Here is a 19,042-nt window from a genome sequence, read left to right on the forward strand (position 1 = left end):
GCCACTATGGCTGTAATTCATAAATAATTTAAAACATGTCAAATGTAAAGTGTAGGTTTTAATTTATTTTACAATTTATTACAAGGGCAGAAATGCAACTAAGTGCTCTTGGCTTGGGCTTCAATCATTCGCTCTTTCTGCTTCATCAGGCATTTCCTTGCACTGGCATGTGCTCCCAAGTTTCCATCTGTTAAAAATAAAAATGGTATTGATATTAAATGACACCTTGTAGCTAGTTTCACAAGTTCATTGCAACACATTCTTCCTAAAAGCAGTAATGCATCTTGGAAACTCGTGATTGCATATCACATAAGACAGAACTGAGACAATTTTAAGCATTTTATGCTCAACACTTGGATGAAGGCATTTTTGATTGAAGGTGTTTCATGCTGTATGAAAACCTTTTGGAATAATTTTTGTTGCAAAAACATTTGAGCTTAACATCAAAATATTTAAGTACTTACAGCGTGACACGTAGCTGTTGAACACTTCATCAAACTGTTGTGTTTCCTTGGTACAAAACACAAGATAATTGACTCCCTCTCTCTTCTTACACCCCATCAGACGCTCTCGCATCACGTTCAAAATCTCCTGGTCCACTTTACTGAAAAAGAAAAATTAGATTTTTTTTTAGCTATTGATCCAGCAAGGTTCAGGTTTAAACTTGGAGGATGAAAAACAGATTTAGTTTTTTTTTTCATCTTTCCAATACTTCTAAGTGCCTACGCCTAGTACTAATAAATCAGAAAATGATGATGAAAACATTAAAACAACTTTTTTCTTCTTTCCTTTGCAATACTTATTGTCCTACTTACTAGTCCCTCTTCCACTGCATCTCTGCCTCATATTGGCAGACATAATCGCCCTCCTCACACTCAGTCAGGTCAGGGACACGACGAAACCTCTGGTGGTAGTACACAGGCCGATTCTTAATGCGTAAAAAGTCAAGAAATTCTATATGACAAAAAGAAAACAGTTGGTTAAGTAATGGTGTGTCACCTGACAGCATCTCACTAAAACTGTAAACAATACAGAGTACAATACAGGTTCCAATAACTGAGTACTTCTCAAATAGTGGGGCGGGGTGCAGTGAGGTGCCACGGGGAGGAGAGGCTTCCAATGGAATATGGCATGCTGGACATAAGTGTTGCCACTGCTTAAATGATAACATTCAAGTGTTCAATGATAACAAGCCTCCAGTCACTAGGTGACAGTAACTCATTGTACAGTAATTTGTACAGATAAAAATATATATGACATCAGGTTGTCAATAGTATTTCAATTCGCGGGGATGTTGGTCGGGGGAGGGGGGAAGCGTGAAAACATTTTCTGTTAATTAAATAACTAAATAATAATTAAATAATTAAGAACCACTACAATAAACTGAGCACCGTGTTGGATTCAAGCTGTCAGACAAAACGCCAAAATAATTAAGAGCAGTTAGGATTTAGTCTGCATTGGTATATTCAACCTGCCATGAAACTCACTTAGTTGGAAAATCAGAGTCAATTTGTCTCTGCAAACTACAGCTAAAAACACTGTAAAGGAATGAAGACTAGGCTGGGTTTACCGTACATTTGGAACAGGCAAAATTAAATGATCAAATCAGAGATAATAATAGATAATAATAGAGCTGTATTCTGTGACTACAACGGTACATAAAGAACCACCAGAGTCGTTATGCCTGTTGCCCTATTAGCACAATTAGCATCGTTAGCTCCAGTTACCTCTGAATTTAGTGACAGGCAGATCCACGGCGACCCTGTGGACCTCGGCAGCCATTAAACCTGGGTCCGGCAATGCTGTTTTTTTGGTCCATACCGGTGTTTGCTTAGGGGGCTCTGGATACGCGTCTTTATCGTACACTCCTGGCATTTTCCTCGTTTCCCCAAAGCGCACAACACTACAGTTCGACCTCGATCGCTCTCCTTTGGAAGCTGCGCAGGCGCATATGATACAACATAAATGGCAGCCGGCGTATTTCTTCTTTGGTGGCTGTTATTTAGGACTAGGCTCACTACCAAAGCATGACACTGCTGCCATCCTGTGGAATTATTTTGTAAAATACTATGTTGTATAAACATACAGTTACATGGTGACGTTCAGACTTTGAATCGACTTACAAAAAAGATTAGGAAAAAAAAAAAAGAAGAAGAAGAGGAAGTTGTCATTGTTCATATCTGGGCACGACCTTCAAAGGATTAATTGAAAAAAATGTGATAGAAAATGTATACAGATTTTCTGGTTCAATGTTTGGTCAAAATACACCAATCACGTCATGTTTTAACATAAAGACATTTCACAAGATGAAAATGTGTCGTTCTGCTTCTTTTCAGTACATTTGCAATCCACCATGTACAAGTGGTCCAAATGTGGTTTTCTTTAATATCTCTCCATATCATTTCTATGGTGAAACTAATGGACGCTTTTCTCAACAGGAATAAAATCTTTCCTCCTTCCTTTCTTGGTGATATGGTTCCTGTCCAGTCCCTCCCTCTATCTAACGCCTGCTGTCTGAGCCTGGCACAGGTTATCCCTGTTTGAAAGCAAATACGACTCCTCAACGGGGCCAAATACCAAGTTAGAGCTCTTACACTTTGCATCATCTTGTGTATGACTCTAACATCGGCACCGGTTTCTTTCTCTTTCGACCCTTGGACTGGACAGTGAGCAGATATGGTCAGTATTCATTGTGTTCATGGTTGTTGTTTACTTCTATAGAACGGTTGTCTCATCAGCATTTACCCTGTTACATGTTGGAAGACTCTGTGTGTTTCCAAAGCTGGATTATCTTGTGTGGCACAAAACATTTACCTGCTTTACACATACAGCAGAATTATTATTATTATTACTACTATAATTAAAAGAAATCCTTGAAATGCAACTGATGGTAAAAAATGGTTATGTCACTGGGTAATAATGCTTTCTTGCATCTCATCTAGTCACATCGCAAATTCCATGCACCACGCCATGGGCACATGGGATTTCTGCCCCACAAGCGCAGCAAAAAGCACAGAGGCAGAGTTCGTTCATGGCCAAAAGATGACCCTAGTAAACCTGTTCACCTCACTGCCTTCCTGGGATACAAGGCTGGCATGACCCACACCCTCAGGGAGGTGACCCGCACTGGTCTAAGTACGTCTGGATGTATGTGATTGACCTTGGACGATGACCAGAGTCACATATAGCTTTAATGAAAACATCGAAGCACCAAGACGATTTAATTCATTCTATTGGTCACTGGATTTGTACTGACAACCTTCTGCTTGGCAGTCAATAGCCTGTAGGTGCCAGAGAATAGGCTGGTGCTTTACTGATTTAACATAAACCTTTTGATGTCTTTTCCCAAAGAACAATCAAAGCGTGAGGAGGTGGAGGCTGTTACCATCATTGACACTCCTCCTGTCATGGTGGTGGGGGTGGTGGGATACATTAAGACCATCCGTGGCCTACGTTCCCTCAAAACCATTTTTGCTGAGCACCTCAGTGACGAGTGCAAGCGCAGATTCTACAAAAACTGGTCCGTTTGGCTTTTTATTGTTTGTCTGCATGTGCACATGTACAGCTAACAAGCCAGGGATACAGATAGCTTAAAATGGACTTCTAGCTCTGGTGTCTATATGGACTCATATTCAATCCATGAGTAGTGTCATTATGAAATATTTACACGATATGGTCCAACTCAGATTCTTTAATATTTCCCATAATATTATTGGAAGTGCAAAGCAACATGAAATGGTGTTTTTGCCACTTTACACTTTAAATTACATTCATTGTCAGTAGTTAAAACCAATTCACATCATCTGTTATCCCATCATGTACACTTCATGCTATTTGATGGCTGACCTGCTCTGCTAGTAACAATTATGATCACAATAACAATTTAAATACCTGATATTTTCTTTGTATCAGTGACATAATATCAGTAAATAAGTATTTTAAGTAAATATTAAAATTTATTTAAATTCTCAAGTCAATTGGCTATAATGACGTAGCAAAGGTCACCAATTCTGATTCCATAATGTTAACATATTATGTAATGTTTCCTGTCAGGTTTAATTTTTTTTTAATGTTTGTGTTTCAGGCACAAAAGCAAAAAGAAGGCCTTCACCAAATACAGTAAGAAGTGGCAGGATGAGACTGGGAAGAAACAGCTGGAAAAGGACTTTGTTACAATGAAGAAGTACTGTTCAGTCATAAGGGTTATTGTTCACTCTCAGGTGAGCCAGTAGTCTTCTACTTCTGCCTGACGACCCCCCTCCCTCACCCTCCTCTCCACCTTCTGCGAATCACAATGCAGATATCAGAAACACGTGTTTCTTATCAAATGACAACAGTGTCTTGAACTGCTCGCTGCTAAAGGGCAGTAGAAAGAAAAGCTGCCAAGATTCAAATAACTGACCAGAACATTCCTAGTAAAGAGGGGGGCAGAGGGGCAGAGGGGCAGAGCAGGGTGCTGTTTCAAGTGGCAGTTTAAAAATAAGTTTCAGAGTAAAACAGCACACGTGCTTTTCCCCTGCAGCGGTGATTCAATCTCAATATATTCACATCAGACCTGTGTGATTTAGCTAACGTTGTGATTTACTGCCAAAAATGAATGAGGGAAAACTCTGGAACCTGGTAAAGCAGGATGATTTCACACTAAGGCACAGCTTCTCTGAGGTTCCCCCGAGCTTCACAGTTGTGACTCGTCCTCCAGATGCGACTGCTGCCTCTGAAACAGAAAAAAGCTCACATCACGGAGGTGCAGCTGAATGGAGGCAGCATCTCAGAGAAGGTGGACTGGGCCAAGGAGCATCTGGAGCAGGCCGTGCCGGTGTCTGCTGTCTTCTACCAGGACGAGATGATTGATGTCATCGGTGTTACCAGGGGTCGCGGCTTCAAAGGTTGAAATCACGCTGCTGCTGGTATCAAGAACCTAAAAAAACAAAAACAAATGCATCCAAATTGAACTGAATAATTAACTCTGATTGGCTGATAGGGGTGACCAGCCGTTGGCACACAAAGAAGCTTCCCAGGAAGACTCACAAGGGTCTGAGGAAGGTGGCCTGTATTGGAGCCTGGCATCCAGCCCGGGTCAACTACACTGTGGCTCGTGCAGGACAGAAGGGATTTCACCATCGTACGGAGATCAACAAGAAGGTTCTTAAAAAAATCACCGTACTTTAGAACAGACAAAAAAAAAAACACAGTCGTTACATTTATTTTTCCGATCTTAGATCTACCGCGTAGGTCAGGGAGTTCACATTCAGGATGGGAAAGTGGTTCGGAACAATGCCTCCACCAACTATGACACCACCCAGAAGACGATTTCCCCAATGGTACGTCCTTTTTAGACGCATTTTATTCAGTATACCAACACAAAGTAACTGTGTTTGTTGTGGTTTGTGACTGTTCAGGGTGGTTTCCCCCACTATGGAGAAGTCAATAATGACTTCATCATGGTGAAAGGCTGTGTGGCTGGAGCAAAGAAACGCGTTCTCACCCTCAGAAAGGTACAGTTCCATCAAACACATCTGGTTCACATTCCCTAAACCCCCTTATGTATAAAGGACTACTGTGTACCCCCCCCCCCCACACACACACGGACACATTTACAACTGTTGCTTCAAAACTCCACCAGACTTAAAAACATTAAAAACAGAAATTGTGGCATAATTATGAAAATACTAAAATTGTCATATACACTGTATTACTTCTGTGCCCCCTAAAGAGGTCTCGTGCCCCACTTTGGGGACCAAAACTCTAGGCTGCTTGATAAAAGAAAATGTTTTTTTCTTTTTTGCAGGAAAAATAAAATCTTGCCATAATTATGGTTGTTTTTTTTTTGTTTGTTTCTTCAAGTCTCTGCTCGTGCACACCTCTCGCAAGTCCAAGGAAACCATTGAGCTGAAGTTCATCGACACTACTTCCAAATTTGGTTATGGACGTTTCCAGACTGCCCAGGAGAAGAGAGCGTTTATGGTGAGTAACAGTTTACTCTTAGTTTACACTAAAGCCTGTATATCAAGAACCACGTCCAGAATCACTGTTCACTATTTAAACCTCTTATTTCTGGTAAATTTACAGGGGCCACTGAAAAAAGACGCCCGAAAGAAACTGCAGGAATCTTGGTCAGAGGAAGCCTGAGAGAAGACATGATGATGATGGAAATGTCAAGTGTTAATAAACAGAGATTGAACAGGAGTCGGCATTTGTTTAAGATGTTCTTAGGGCAGCGTTCACGTCTACAGACAGCTTGATAACAAACATGTCAAAGTTGACAACAGGTTTTTTTTTTCCAGTAACAATTTTTAAAAGTAACGTGCAGTGTGTGTGTAATGATGGTGATCTTATTGCATGTTTCCTCCACTATGGTATTTTTTCTAAAAGTTGTCTAAATAATAGATGATGTGGTTTAAAGTTGTTTTTTCCCACTACACAACGTTACTTGACACATCATGTGTTTTTGCAGTTTTGTAAATTTTTGTTCCAGACTTGTCGCTTCAGCATTTCTAAAGTTCCCTTTCTGTTATCTTGTAAGCTATGTGCTTCATAACTTTCACAGTAGGGGGCAGTCTAGCACCGTCGTAACAGCTCTGTGGTCATTTCAAAGTTCTTCCCGGGAGACATTATTAAATACAAACATGCAGGACAAAGGTCAAAGGGCAAACGTTTTCTTAACAACAGCTGGCTGATGTTTTTTGCACTTTGATTTTTTTTTCTTGGTTAAACTGTGCAGCCACAGGGAGGCGCTACTCTGACAAGTAGTCCTGGGACTCCATAGAGGATTGTTGGGATGCAGAATGGACTGAAGAGTGATGAGATCCAGGTGAGTTTTCCAGGCCAGATGTCATCAGGGGCAGATAGATATCGTCCATGTTGGGCATGACCAGCACTTTCTGTGAGGCAGTGATAAATAGAAAAATATAAACAACCAGTAAACACTGCAGTAAAACACATCACCACATCATGAAAGGGAACACAGAGGACGTTACCTGAAACTCACACTGCAGTTTTTTCCCAATCCACTCAGTGACATGGGTGAAGGTGACCTCCATAACCCCAAGCATGGGACGGACATGAAGGTCCAACGTAGGAGGCACCTTGAAACTGTACCTAAGACCAGGAGGAATTGCAGCGTTGTGTAGACAATGTAAAAGTAAACAAGTGAAAATGTGTCTGTGTACAAGGTGTGAGTACCATATCCTGTCAGTAGGAGGCGGGGGGATGTTGATGGTCAGAGTCCCAGAGAGCTCCAGGACCTCCACGCTGAGCATCAGAGGCAGATTGGACACCTCCGCCATCTTTTTCTGTATGTACTTGTTCTCCGTAGCCTTCTTGAAGTACTTAGACTTTGCTATCTTGCCAACGAATCGCAGGATCTTCCGACCTGTGCTGCCACCTGTGGGTCTGTGTCCAAACAAAACAAAAACACAAATGGAACTTTAATTTGAAAATGTTTTCTTGATTTCCAGGAATAGCAGCAGAGGAATCATTCATTAGTTCTATGCATCCATCCATCCATCCATCCATCCATCCATCCATCCATCCATCCATCCATCCATCCATCCATCCATCATACACTACTATGTAGCACTATCTATGTTTTAATATAGACTAAATATTCCTTCATGACTTCATAATTAGAAAAGAAAATTTAAATTTTAGTGTTATGTTATGTTGTATTTTTGTTCACGGTGGAAAGCACCAACAATGTTGTTTTTTTACTCACCCATCAGGTGCCACGGCGTTGCTTTTTTCTGCCACCAATCCCTGCGGTTCAAACGACAGAGCTTCGTCTTCATCTGAGGAGGCAGCGCTGGACGACTCTTCATCACTGTCAGCCAGTATGCACAGTCTGGGCTTAGAGCTGTAAAAAGTAAAATTACAAATCACATCACTTTTACCAACAAAATGACTTCTGTTATCAGAGGGACATGAAGGTGAGACGGCCCTCACCCCACAGGCTGCGTGTCTGGGATGATGTGGGCCTCGTCCTCTCCTTCCTGACCCAGTTTACACAGATTCATCTTCGTCCCCAGTGTCATCTGGAAGCAGCCTGTGTACACCACCTCCATTTCCAACCACAGGCCTTTGTGTAAAAGAACAACAGGCGTTCAACACGTATGTGCAGCAGCGGCTAAGTGCTTTAGTTTAAATCACTTGAGCAGCTACCGTAGCCTTGTGGAACATAACAAAATAGATATTTTCAGATAGTAGAAAACCAAATTAAAAATTTAAATATTGATAATTTTGCTACAGTTTAATATCCGTGTAACTAAAGCTAAAGCTAAGTTCGCTACAGCACAGCGTGATTGCTGCGTTTGTCTGTCATGAATGTTGTCAAACACTTGTAGAGTGTAGTCAGTTGTGCTAATTCTGGCCAGTAGACGGCGACAGTCTGCAGAAAATAAAATTAAAAACAATTTATTTGTTCCGCATTAAAAGATAAACAAGAGACAACATTCAAACCCGCGATTCTTCATTCATACATTGAGTCATGAATTAATTTTAAAAAATAATACAATTAGTAAAATGTTACATCATATCTTGTTTTGTGAAAAATTGTCTGAAGGAACAGAGGAAGGGTTAGGACATCATATCTTGTTTTGTGAAAAATTGAAAATTGGAGGAACATAGGAAGGGTTAGTGGTCTGAATAATGGCAAACATCTGACCTCTGTGGTCCAGCTTGGGTTTGGAGATGCTCAGGACTTGAGGCAGGCAGTTGCCCATGTCCAGATCATTCAGAGTCAGCTCGTTCATGAAGTATGGCAGCTATGATGGAGTGAGTGAGAAGATGAATCTGCATTTTATTACAACAGGTGAAGCATCACTTTGAGCAGCTTTCCAGTCAAATAAAGACTTCATATGGTGAATAACCTTGACAAATAAATGACCATCCTCATCCACCCTCACCTTGATCTTGCTGAGTTTCTTCTGGATCTTGTGCGCCACCTGATTGGTCCAGTACTTTTCCCTGAGAAAGTCCCAGAAGATTCTTCCCACCAGGGCATTTATCCAACTGGGCTGTTCCTCTGTGGGACATCCTCCTGCCCCGGAACCTACACTGGACTCAGGTGCAGCTTCAAGGTCAGGGGTGAGCTCTTCACTGTGGATCTACAGAGGTCCATTAATAAGGAATGACATGAACTTGGGAGCAATGACAGCAATTAATAGATAAAATAAAAACATGTTGCTTGCGCTGATATAATCCTAATGTAACAAATCATTTAATTGTCCATCTATGTAGATATGTCTTTTATTTCCCCATTAACATCTTTAAAACATTAAAAGTAAAGACTGATGACATCACTCAAAGCCACATCCTGAATGCTGTGCCACACAGAATTCCTCAGAGACGCTCCAGGGTGACACATGATATCTCTGCACACTGACATTCAGCCTAGTGAGTATCAACGCTGAATCAGCATCCTGGGAAAAGGCTGACCTGAGAACAGTCGCTGATATCGACCAGTTTTTATCAATAGGAGTAAGATAGAAAATACTTCAGTCTCTCTGAATATTGTGTGGCATCTGCTTGTACCACATGCTCTGAAAGTACCTGCTGCACCAGAGGAGTAGAGTGTGTATCATATATAATATACACACCAGTCTCTGCCATGAAGCTGAATCTCATCAAATCAAATATCTAAATAAAACAGCCGTTCAATTCACCTTTTTGTGACTGGTTGGACTTTCTTGGTCACTCTGGCAGGGGCTGGGGGTGGGATTACAACTGTCTGAGCCAATCAGCTGGGTCATGTAGGTGCTGTAGTCCAATAATGTTCTGGTTTTCACGCCTCCAGGGGGATCCAGGAGCTCCTCTACACTTTCTCTGACGGACTCTCCACCTGACGGTGCTTCACAGTGTCCTGTGGGTGAAGATAGAAAAACTGTACAGTAGGTTGATGAAAACAAGACTTGTTGACCTGTGAACTGTCAAATCCTCCGACCTGTGTTCTCCTCAGCGCTCACACTCGTCTTAGCCCCGGCTCTAGAAGCAGACACAAAGTGCTGGAACCACTCCTCTTTGTCACGCCCAGTGCGGCCAAACAAGTAGAGAGTGACAGGAAGCTGGTCATCGACCACAAGCTGACCTCTCTGTCTCTCTGACCGTTCTTCTTCTTCTTCTCTCTGCCCTTCAACCAGCGTCTCTTCCACTACCTCACCCCCAGCTAGGGTGATGGAGATGGGATATTTCTTGTTCCACACCCGCTTGCGAGCCAAACCGGGAGGAATCAAAGTCACCTGTGGGTTTGAGTTACCAGACACAGAGGTGTTCATCACAGAGTAGCTGTGGATTAATCCTGATCAATCATGATTAACTGTGCTGTAATTAGGTACCATTAATTATGATTAAGCCTCTCTCCTGTCTGGTTTACACAGAGCTGAAATAGAATGTTTTGCAGACCCACTGACCTTACTGTTAGCCAGCTGATAAGTGCGTGCATGTGAAATATGGGCCTCAGGAGATGACTCATCAAACGCCGACCACCGTGGGATGTTGACGCGAGGGTACGCCACCTGCAGCTGGCTGCCATCTAGTGAGACATGGACCGAGTGAGTGATGGACGGATGAAAGGTCTCGGGGTCGTAGCTGTCTGTCTCATTCATCCAACCCTGGGTGGAAAATAATGAAAGCAGCAAAAACAGTATGAGTGGTAAATACTCTAACACAGGCATGGGCAAACTATGGCCTGTGGGCCAGATGTGGACCGATCAGCTTTTGTATTCCAGCCCACCAAACTTTTCCAAATTATATAATTTATTTATATTATCATTATACATCTGCCTTTTCTCTGCATTACCCACGTTTCCCCAATAGATGGTGAAGAAAATGCTAAAAGCATTTTAGTCTTTATGTTTGACGATTACATGTCATTAATTTAAGGACAATTGTGGCCCGCGAGTCAAAACGTTTGCCCACGCCTGCTCTCACAGATACAGCTTTGCAGAAGAGTAACGTGAGCCACCTGATGTCTCACCGACACATCCGTGGATAGCCCAGAGTGCAGATTATTGTTGTAATAACTCCTCTGAAATCATACATTTCCCAAACCTCATTTGAACCTAATGACACCAGGCTCTGTGAGACGCCGTTATCAAAACAACAGCCTTCACTGCTGGTTGTGTTGCATCTCTGGGTCTTTTTTCCAAGCACTTATCGCCTGAAAACAAATCCATTAGGCTCCAGTGAGCACTACATGTTGTTGTTTTTTTCCTAAGTGCCAATCTGCGCCTCCCATAGCTCCTGTCTGACTCTGCCGTCCTCTCACCATCAACGCAAACCCTGGAGCTTATTTACATGGAAGCAAATCAGTCAACAAACCCAGTCTTATTTGCAGACAGGTGCGCAGTATTGTCTCGTTACTACAGAGTCAGTTTAACTGTGTATTGAATAACATCTAGAAAGAAAAGCTGTTTAGATTAATATTTACTCAGATACAAAAATATATCTTTTATTTAATTGTTTAAATTAGATCACAGGATTTTACTGCTAATTTTAAGGATTATTTTTCATTCATCTGATTGCTGTGCAGTTTAAAAAACCAATTCACAAATTACCTTAATTAGTCATTACTATTAAGGTGGAAGAATATAATAATTTTTTACACGCCTTCTTCTTTTTATTCTGATATAAAAGAAACACAGAGTTTTGAAAAAACAAGTTAATTCATAATATTGATGTTCCACATTCTTCCTACTACAAACACTGCAGTTCAGTCTTTTAATATCAACTCTTTGTCTTTGATTGCTCCATTCCTTACCATAAGGATCCTTGGATGTGTAATGTTTTCATCCAGGTCCTCTGGGCTGGATTTTAGGTGACAGTTTTTTTTCTTTGGCCCACCGGAGCTCTTTTGGGCAAACAGAAACACTAGCACCAGCCCTAAGATGTAGCCACACGCCACTCCGATAGACAGGCCTGTCAGGTATGAGGGAAGTGGGAGCACAAAGAAGCCGTAAGCTAGAACACCCACAGGAATGAGCCAATAAAAGGGTGGCGATAGAGCTGTGTCTGAGCCTGGGGTCTGGGTGTAGGTGTTGTGATTCGTTCCTCTGGGTTTATTCTTAATTACATCTTCATAAGAATCATTTTCAAAAAGATCGTCCCAGTTGTCCGTGTGGCACAAACTCCCGTGGCGTCTCCTTAAAGGAGTGTCACACAGAGCTCTGTGCTCACCATCAGTCCTACATTGGCACCTAATCTCTCCATCCTCACTGCTTCCATCTCTTCCAAGGCCTCCAAAGGAAGCCTGGGCGTCTCCGGTACCAGGAACCCTCCCTAGCTTAGGGCTTCCGCAGCTTTCTTCACGCATAATCTTACTCAGCATGCTAAACTGATCCTGCATTGCCTCCGAGAACTTTCGTCGTGTATCTTCCCAGTCAGCAATGAGCGAGGACCCCCGCGGTTCTGTTGGAGACAAGCTGCCTGCAGAAGAAGTCGAGGCCCACTCTTTGTTTTTGGTCAGCACTCCGGCCTCGGGAATCTTCGACTGCGTCAACTGCTTCCAAGGATGCAGATGCAATTTGGAGTCAGACTTTGAGAGGTTGACCTCCGGCTCACCCCGACGGGAGATCTCCGTGCTCAAGGACTTGACCAAGCTGAGGAGAGGCTTGCCTTTTAGAGAGCTGCTCTCCTTTGGCTCCAGGTCCGTGGAGGAGGATTTCACCAAGTTGGTAGAGATAAGAAGGCTCTCTGTTGCTGACAGATCAGACAAAGATCCTGGGGAGGAGGGTGAGTGAGGCAGGAAATGGGTCTGGGGTCCATAGCTTCGGTTCAGGTCCAGATCCATCATCATGGTGTGGTCAGGCCGGCCGTCTCTGGCATGTAGCTTTTCTTTTGAGAAGGCCACTGTGGGACCCTCATCGTGGTGGTCCAGACTGAAGATGAGTTTAGTGTCCTCCATGGTGTTATGGCTGACCCAGTCAAGGAGGAACTAACAGCTGGTCTGTAGCCGCTCTCAGATCATACTGGATGCTGGAAAGATGACAGAAAGATTGTGGTTTTTTGGGAGGAAAATATTTGGAAAACATTGATTTATCTTCAATAATCAAATTTGAGTGAACCTTTAACCTGGTCCTGTTTCCTTCAGAAACTACATTCAGAAAGACCTGTGATTGGCCAGATGACTGATGATCTACTAGCTGTAAGGCAATCTAATCACTGATGTCACTATTAGGAATTTAAAATTGCTTTCGTGTCAGTTTTGCATTCAATCAAAGTTAGGCTAAGACTTCACTTGTGAAATGACCGACCATTGACCTTTATATTACAAATTCAAGCCCGTCGTCTGGTTGATGACCTAATTAAACACCCGTTGCACATGGGCTCCCCGTCTGTCTTTGCACTTCTCATCTCAGTTTCCAGTCCCTAAGCTCAGAAATTAATTTTCAGGGCCGTCCTGAAAGACTGTCAGTCACAGCCAAAGCAAAGCACTGCTCAGCCGGTGCTTAAGCAGCTACAGACAGTCATGCATTAGCTTAATCAATTTATACTTTGGAGTTAACTTGGAGCAGTTCATGCTGACAAGCTGGGGGAAACGTCGCTGCTCTGTGAAAAAATCAACAGGGATTTGGACACCTTCCAGTCAAGGCTGTCTGCAGATTTCCACATCGGTGCAGAAGGAAATAAATGAAGCCACCAGATTACTGACACAACACTTCCTTTGAAATGTTTTCACACATTGTTAAAATTGGGGAAAAAAAGGCAGAAGTAGAAAATGTTAATCTTGCTCAACAATATAGATCTTCTGCAGTGATTAACGGTAACGTACAACTTTTGAGGTCATTAGGAGAACATTTATTGATCAATGGCTTCAATTTGTGTAGAATATGAACATATTTACACGCACAGATACTATTCCCTTTTCTGACACATGTTGACTATTGTAGTTCAATTGTGCACTAATATAAGAAGTTAGAAAAGATAAAAATAAAGAAAAAAGTAGCTTTTGTGCCAAATATGAAATGTTTTAGGAGCCCACGTGGGCCAGATGGTTGAGGTCACATGTATGTTATTAATCAATAAACAATACAGTAGATATAATGGTAAAATAGGTTGAAAATGAGAGGGTCAATCCAGAGGTCAGCATGAGGATAAATCCAGACAAAAATAGAAGTACTACAGACACAGAAACATTTGGAGAGCTATGAGCTGGATTAATGAGAATTAATGGGAATTTACACAGACATCCTGCCAAAGACACATCCTTTCCACCTTTACTGACATGAAAACACAGAAGTAGGACAGCAGCAAAACTCCAAACACACATCTCTTAATATTTTTTCTCAGACTGACTAATTTGGCTCAGCACCCTCAGTCTGTTCTAACTACGTGCTTTATCTTACTAAGCAAACCATCAGAAGCTCCGCAGCTTCAGTCACACTGTCACTTTGCCCTCAAATGTGCTGCTTCACTTCATGCTGCTGGAAAATGCATCCACATCAACACTGCACGCTTTAAAGACAACAACACAAGCCAAAGTCAGGGCACTCACGTGACTGTGATTTGCAGCCGCTCCTGGAGAGTCACTGGCGGAGAAGGGAGAGATCCACAAAGAAGACAGCATCGTTTTGTTTTTTTGTTGTTTTTTTTTTGCAGAGCAGCGCTGCAGTGAGCAGCCTGGATGCTGCAGAGTGCAGAGTGCGGCGTGCCTCACACACAGATGCGCACCGTGCACCGACCACATGCAGTAGAAGCGACACCAATATTAGTCAACTGTCAGTCACACTCACTGCTCATCGCCTGCGCTGCAAAATGGCCAAACTCCTAAACCCCACTCAGATCAGAGTCAGTGAATCTTTGAGGTAAACGCTTCAGAAATGTTGACGGCGTTACTCCTCTTCTCTCCTCTCCTTCCTTCCGCTTCAGGAAGGGTCAACCCATTGCAGAATAATAGGATTGTCGGAGTCCTAGGTGCAGACTGCAGAAGTAATAATCCAGATTAGTCTTCATGAGCCAATAGTTGACTGAGCGCAGAGTCTCTCTGCTCTGAAGTCCACGTCAAAACACAGTCAGCTTAACTCTGCAGAGCTGAGTCCAGAGCGCACTCTTATGTAACTCGGACCTCCTGAGAAATTAAATAAATAAATAAGTAAATAAGCAAATAAATACATGCAGTCCCATGACCTGGAGAAACACATACAAAGACACGTACTGTAAGCATGCATTCGATCAGATGAAATCAGAGTCGCATGTGAGCAAATAGCAGCTATCTGTTTCAAGAAGGTACTATGGAAGTAGGCTAAGTCTAAAAAAAGTTCGGGAATGTGGCTGTGTATAAGTGTGTATTTATTTTATACCCATATGCACTTTGGAAACAAAAAATTGCTTAAAATATTATATCCAACAGCTTTGCATGCAGGTTAGTGTGGCCAAAAATACGCTGTTCTACTTACGGGCTTTATTTTGAAGGGCAGAATCTCCGGATGTTGCGCTATTGACTTCCGTTGTTGATTAGAGGAGCTCGAGGCTGTTTTTTAGTTTTCAAGTTTTCTTACAGGCTACAGCAATGTCTTTTTGTTCATTTTTCGGTGGAGAGGTTTTTAAAGACCATTTTAAACCTGGTACTGTCACGATTTTCTAATTTAAGTTACATTTCCTCTTTTTACCTGGACGTTATTTTAGTGTAAAATGTCAACAATACCTAGCTCTTTGCTAACTTGTCTTTATAATCTTCATTAGCATTGGAATTAACAGTAATTCAATAACTCTTATTCTGTGTTTCTGTGTATAAGAAATACTATTTATACATGTCTTTCACCGTTATGGCGTTCGGTCAGACTGTAAACTTTTGTAACTACGTTGCTGTTACACAACTGTGTTACCCAACAGGTTATATTGACTTCTCTCAAGAAATATCTTTTTTCATTTAATTTAAAGGTGTTTGAATTGCTGTCTCATCATGTAAACCAGACACCATGACACATCTTTTTTTTTTTTTTTAAATAAGGGATTTATGTCTGCTCCAAATGTGGTTACCAGCTGTTCTCCAGCCACTCCAAATATGACCACTCATCTCCATGGCCTGCCTTCACTGAGACCATCCATGAGGACAGTGTCTCCAAACACCAGGAGAGACCTGGTGCTTACAAGGTATGAGATTATCATGGAATGTAAAACATTGCACAGTATTTGTCTCTCAAACTTTAGAAACAGGTTTTAACCTTGTACACTTCCCAGGACTTCCTGTTTCAAGGAAATCAAATTAAAATAATAAATAAAAAATAATGTTTCCTATGTTCAATATCTCAATTGTCTTTTTTAAGGTACTATGTGGAAAATGTGGAAATGGACTGGGACATGAGTTTGTCAATGATGGACCAAAAAAAGGACTGTCTCGCTTTTGAATATTCAGTAGCTCACTGAAGTTCATCCCTAAAGGTAAATATGTGCAGACTCTTCATTGACAACTTCATTCAATCGTTGTTAAGTACTTCTTGTTCTAATCCAGATATTTTTATTTTAAAAAGCAGCAATACATATATGTGTTATATGTATTAGTTTAAATAATCATTCTATTTTAAATTGTCCTCTCTAATCTGTGTCCTTGCTTTCCCCTAGATAAGGTTGATGGACAGTAAGGTGAGCCTGTGGAGAGACGGTTGCTGGAACCTCTAAAACGTTTCTTACTGCGGGTCAAAGTACGGTCAGCGAATGAGGAGTTCTGGAACAAAGCCCAGTGTGGGAGAACCGGGACTCTGATGAATGGTGGCCTCACTGCGCAGCAAACAGATACTTGTGGTCTCAGCACCAGTTAGCCTGCAATAAATACAAACTTTGTCTTTGAGCCAAGATACCTCACAGATCACACATGATTCTATAAGAAGGCTGAAAAATAATTGCTGAGGAAATATATATTTTTGTAACAGCCTTTTAAAACTCATCATTTAAGTTTGGCTGTATTTAAATGTATTTATGATTTTTCAGATGATTTTTAACAATAATATCTACAGTGTTTTGAAAGTAATATTTTCACTGGATAAACAGAGCTGATAATAAAAATCTTGTGGTCAAACGAGTCCATGTCAAATGATATTATTTACACTCTGAATAATATGTAAAGAAGTGAACTGTAAACTGAATGTCCTGAGAGCAAGTGTGAGATTATAAATGTTAGAAAAGTTAAATATTATTTTAACATTTTAAAAGATTTTCTTTAATCTTCCAAATAACAAGATGTGGCGCTTAAAGGGAAAATAAGTTACGGTTGATGGAGGAACGCAGTTGCATATTGCTTTCACCTGGTGGTGCTGTCTACTGTGTAAAATCTCGATATCAGTCTTGGTATCGCAATAGTGGGGAAACAGGTTGTGGTAGAGCAGTGGGAAGGAGTGCAAAAAAAAAAACTGTCATTAGCAAAATGTTTGCTCAAGTATGTTCAAATCTTTGATGGTGTTGTATTCCATCAGAGAACTGTGATTCAACAGGGGGTTCGTAGCCTTTTTATGTCCTCCGTGTGTGAGTCTAGTGTACCTTAGCCTTACTCTTCCCTAGCGCGTCTAACTCAAAGAGTACATGGGTATTTCCTGTCATTTCAGCCGTCTCTAAACCTGCCTCACCTCCGGCTCCCCATTAATTGAGTAAAAGTTTCCATGTGACTGATTAGACGTTGTTGTGGTGTTGTGAATTCTGTGATTTACCACCACACAGCTGGCACACAGAAAAAAACTGTCCTCGGGCTGGTGTTTGGAGGAAGCGGGGCGGGGTGAGGGTGAGGGTGGGAGGGGGTGAGAACAGGATGAGCTACAAACCCACCAGCAGACAGTCAGACAGTCAGACAGTCGGACAGACAGAATACAGAGATAAACTAGATGTGGAAGAGATGAAGACAAAAGGAAGTGGCTTCAGGCTCGGAGACTGTAATTATCTCGGGGAACACACTTTCTGGTCGGGCCAGAACACAGCTGTGTGGCCAAGAGGAAGTAAACAGGAAGTAGGAAGTGGTAATCCTTTGATAGAATCACAGCACAGAGTGCGCTGTTCTTCCACTGACCTCTAGGGCTCATGCAAACATGATCCTCGATGATTAAATTAAACCACTACATCTCCAAAGCTTTCCGCACTCCTGAAGGCCGAGGCCCCAAGGTTGGACCGGGCCATATGTGTGTGAACACGTTGTTTTAATTGTACCTCATGTGAGCCCGCTGCTCAGATGTGGATGTTTACAGACGCTGCACCTGCTTCTGTTTTGGGGCTCGGTGTCTTTTAATGCGTCCACGTCATGACAGTAATCCAAGTTCAGGAGGTGGTTGTTCTCCACAAACATCTGTCAACCAGTGGCTCTGCTTCACACACACAGCACAGACGTGCTGATGGCTTTGTGAGATTATTAAAGCTCCTGGAAATGTGACTGTAACAGAGGGGGGAAAAAAAGCTCCTTTCATCAAGAAGTAATATTTGCGGCCTCCGTATCACCTCTTTGTCCACACGTTGTTGCTGCTCTCCACATGTTTCAGACCTTCGTAGGCCACGGCCAAACATCTGTCTCTGTCTCACTAAGAGACACGGGGGTAAACAAAGCTTCTATACATGATGCAGGAATATGATTCCCATCATGGATCTGTTCAAGACATCTGCAGACGATCCAGGTTGGCCATTTTTGTAGTCCTGCGCTTAAAGGAGACGCGGTGTTGCAAATGAGAATGAGAATATTTTCGCCCATCCTGTCGGGGGAACCACAGTGTGTGCAGTTTACTGGGTGTATAAACAGATTTTATTTGGAGTGGGAGTAAGAAAAGCATATCTTTCCTTTACCATGTTTGGTTCTAAACTCTGTGAACGTGGAATGCTGGGTAGTAAAAACACAATTATATCAAGGGAGAAACAATGGCCAACCTCAAATCTCTGCTCATTCCAACAAATGTCAACAGTTCAATTAAGCGAGAGAGCGTTTTGCAAGGATTTCAAACGTACGCAGCAAAACCAAAGAGTGCCCCGTAAAATCCCAAGTATGAGGGCTGCCCTGTGGGAAAATAAACAATATGTGCACATTTCAATGGCTTCTGCCGCTTTTTTCGACTTTATCACATGATCACATTCCCGCTCCTGTGCT

At 42.0% G+C, this 19,042-nt stretch overlaps 4 protein-coding genes across 7 annotated transcripts; 2 read left to right on the plus strand and 2 right to left on the minus strand.

Annotated features, from left to right (window-relative positions):
• Positions 1 to 38: 38 nt before the first annotated feature.
• Positions 39 to 1,952, minus strand: ndufb10 (NADH:ubiquinone oxidoreductase subunit B10). Its single transcript, XM_008329923.3, has 4 exons — positions 1,728 to 1,952; positions 816 to 954; positions 465 to 604; positions 39 to 187 (listed from the first exon to the last, which is right to left on the minus strand). Exons 1-4 carry the CDS (start codon positions 1,873 to 1,875, stop codon positions 99 to 101), a joined length of 516 nt encoding a protein of 171 aa, XP_008328145.1. The 5' UTR covers positions 1,876 to 1,952; the 3' UTR covers positions 39 to 98.
• A 133-nt stretch (positions 1,953 to 2,085) lies between these two features.
• Positions 2,086 to 6,186, plus strand: LOC103393084 (60S ribosomal protein L3-like). 3 transcript variants are annotated; one of them, XM_025064784.1, is made up of 10 exons: positions 2,086 to 2,679; positions 2,943 to 3,135; positions 3,352 to 3,520; positions 4,085 to 4,220; positions 4,700 to 4,886; positions 4,982 to 5,142; positions 5,220 to 5,321; positions 5,400 to 5,495; positions 5,845 to 5,964; positions 6,070 to 6,186. In XM_025064784.1, the coding sequence occupies exons 1-10, from the start codon at positions 2,677 to 2,679 to the stop codon at positions 6,127 to 6,129; spliced, it is 1,227 nt and encodes a 408-aa protein (XP_024920552.1). In that variant the 5' UTR covers positions 2,086 to 2,676; the 3' UTR covers positions 6,130 to 6,186. The 3 variants fall into 3 exon arrangements, with proteins under 3 accessions (XP_024920552.1, XP_016896142.1, XP_024920553.1); XM_017040653.2 differs by having other exon boundaries at positions 5,845 to 6,152; XM_025064785.1 differs by lacking the exon at positions 2,086 to 2,679 and having other exon boundaries at positions 2,743 to 3,135; positions 5,845 to 6,152.
• A 7-nt stretch (positions 6,187 to 6,193) lies between these two features.
• LOC103393085 (testis-expressed protein 2-like) lies at positions 6,194 to 15,256 on the minus strand. 2 transcript variants are annotated; one of them, XM_008329921.3, is made up of 12 exons: positions 14,486 to 15,256; positions 11,753 to 12,966; positions 10,404 to 10,604; positions 9,938 to 10,232; positions 9,660 to 9,856; positions 8,901 to 9,101; positions 8,660 to 8,759; positions 7,942 to 8,074; positions 7,715 to 7,852; positions 7,183 to 7,392; positions 6,978 to 7,098; positions 6,194 to 6,881 (listed from the first exon to the last, which is right to left on the minus strand). In XM_008329921.3, the coding sequence occupies exons 2-12, from the start codon at positions 12,893 to 12,895 to the stop codon at positions 6,735 to 6,737; spliced, it is 2,886 nt and encodes a 961-aa protein (XP_008328143.1). In that variant the 5' UTR covers positions 12,896 to 12,966; positions 14,486 to 15,256; the 3' UTR covers positions 6,194 to 6,734. The 2 variants fall into 2 exon arrangements, with proteins under 2 accessions (XP_008328143.1, XP_008328144.1); XM_008329922.3 differs by having other exon boundaries at positions 6,746 to 6,881; positions 6,989 to 7,098.
• Positions 15,257 to 15,393: 137 nt separating this feature from the next.
• msrb1a (methionine sulfoxide reductase B1a) lies at positions 15,394 to 17,008 on the plus strand. The gene is made up of 4 exons (XM_008329919.3): positions 15,394 to 15,554; positions 15,941 to 16,083; positions 16,257 to 16,371; positions 16,552 to 17,008. Exons 1-4 carry the CDS (start codon positions 15,500 to 15,502, stop codon positions 16,569 to 16,571), a joined length of 333 nt encoding a protein of 110 aa, XP_008328141.2. The 5' UTR covers positions 15,394 to 15,499; the 3' UTR covers positions 16,572 to 17,008.
• The last annotated feature ends 2,034 nt before the right edge of the window (positions 17,009 to 19,042 follow it).

Source organism: Cynoglossus semilaevis, chromosome 17, assembly GCF_000523025.1.
Source record: "Cynoglossus semilaevis isolate Cse_v1.0 chromosome 17, Cse_v1.0, whole genome shotgun sequence".
In the NCBI taxonomy this organism is placed as follows: Eukaryota; Metazoa; Chordata; class Actinopteri; order Pleuronectiformes; family Cynoglossidae; genus Cynoglossus; species Cynoglossus semilaevis.

What these genes read in the sequence shown, in the direction of transcription:
- ndufb10 (XM_008329923.3), bottom strand. Translation starts at nt 1,875, where the DNA reads ATGCCAGGAGTGTACGATAAAGACGCGTATCCAGAGCCCCCTAAGCAA. An exon ending in GCCTGTCACTAAATTCAGAG is followed by an intron (nt 955 to 1,727) that starts GTAACTGGAGCT and finishes TTTGTCATATAG; the next exon opens with AATTTCTTGACTTTTTACGC. An exon ending in ATGCAGTGGAAGAGGGACTA is followed by an intron (nt 605 to 815) that starts GTAAGTAGGACA and finishes TTTCTTTTTCAG; the next exon opens with TAAAGTGGACCAGGAGATTT.
- LOC103393084 (XM_017040653.2), top strand. An exon ending in GGTGACCCGCACTGGTCTAA is followed by an intron (nt 3,136 to 3,351) that starts GTACGTCTGGAT and finishes CTTTTCCCAAAG; the next exon opens with AACAATCAAAGCGTGAGGAG. An exon ending in GGGTTATTGTTCACTCTCAG is followed by an intron (nt 4,221 to 4,699) that starts GTGAGCCAGTAG and finishes CTCGTCCTCCAG; the next exon opens with ATGCGACTGCTGCCTCTGAA.
- LOC103393085 (XM_008329921.3), bottom strand. Translation starts at nt 12,895, where the DNA reads ATGGAGGACACTAAACTCATCTTCAGTCTGGACCACCACGATGAGGGT. An exon ending in AGAAACTCAGCAAGATCAAG is followed by an intron (nt 8,760 to 8,900) that starts GTGAGGGTGGAT and finishes ACTCCATCATAG; the next exon opens with CTGCCATACTTCATGAACGA. An exon ending in CCTCCTACTGACAGGATATG is followed by an intron (nt 7,099 to 7,182) that starts GTACTCACACCT and finishes TCCTGGTCTTAG; the next exon opens with GTACAGTTTCAAGGTGCCTC.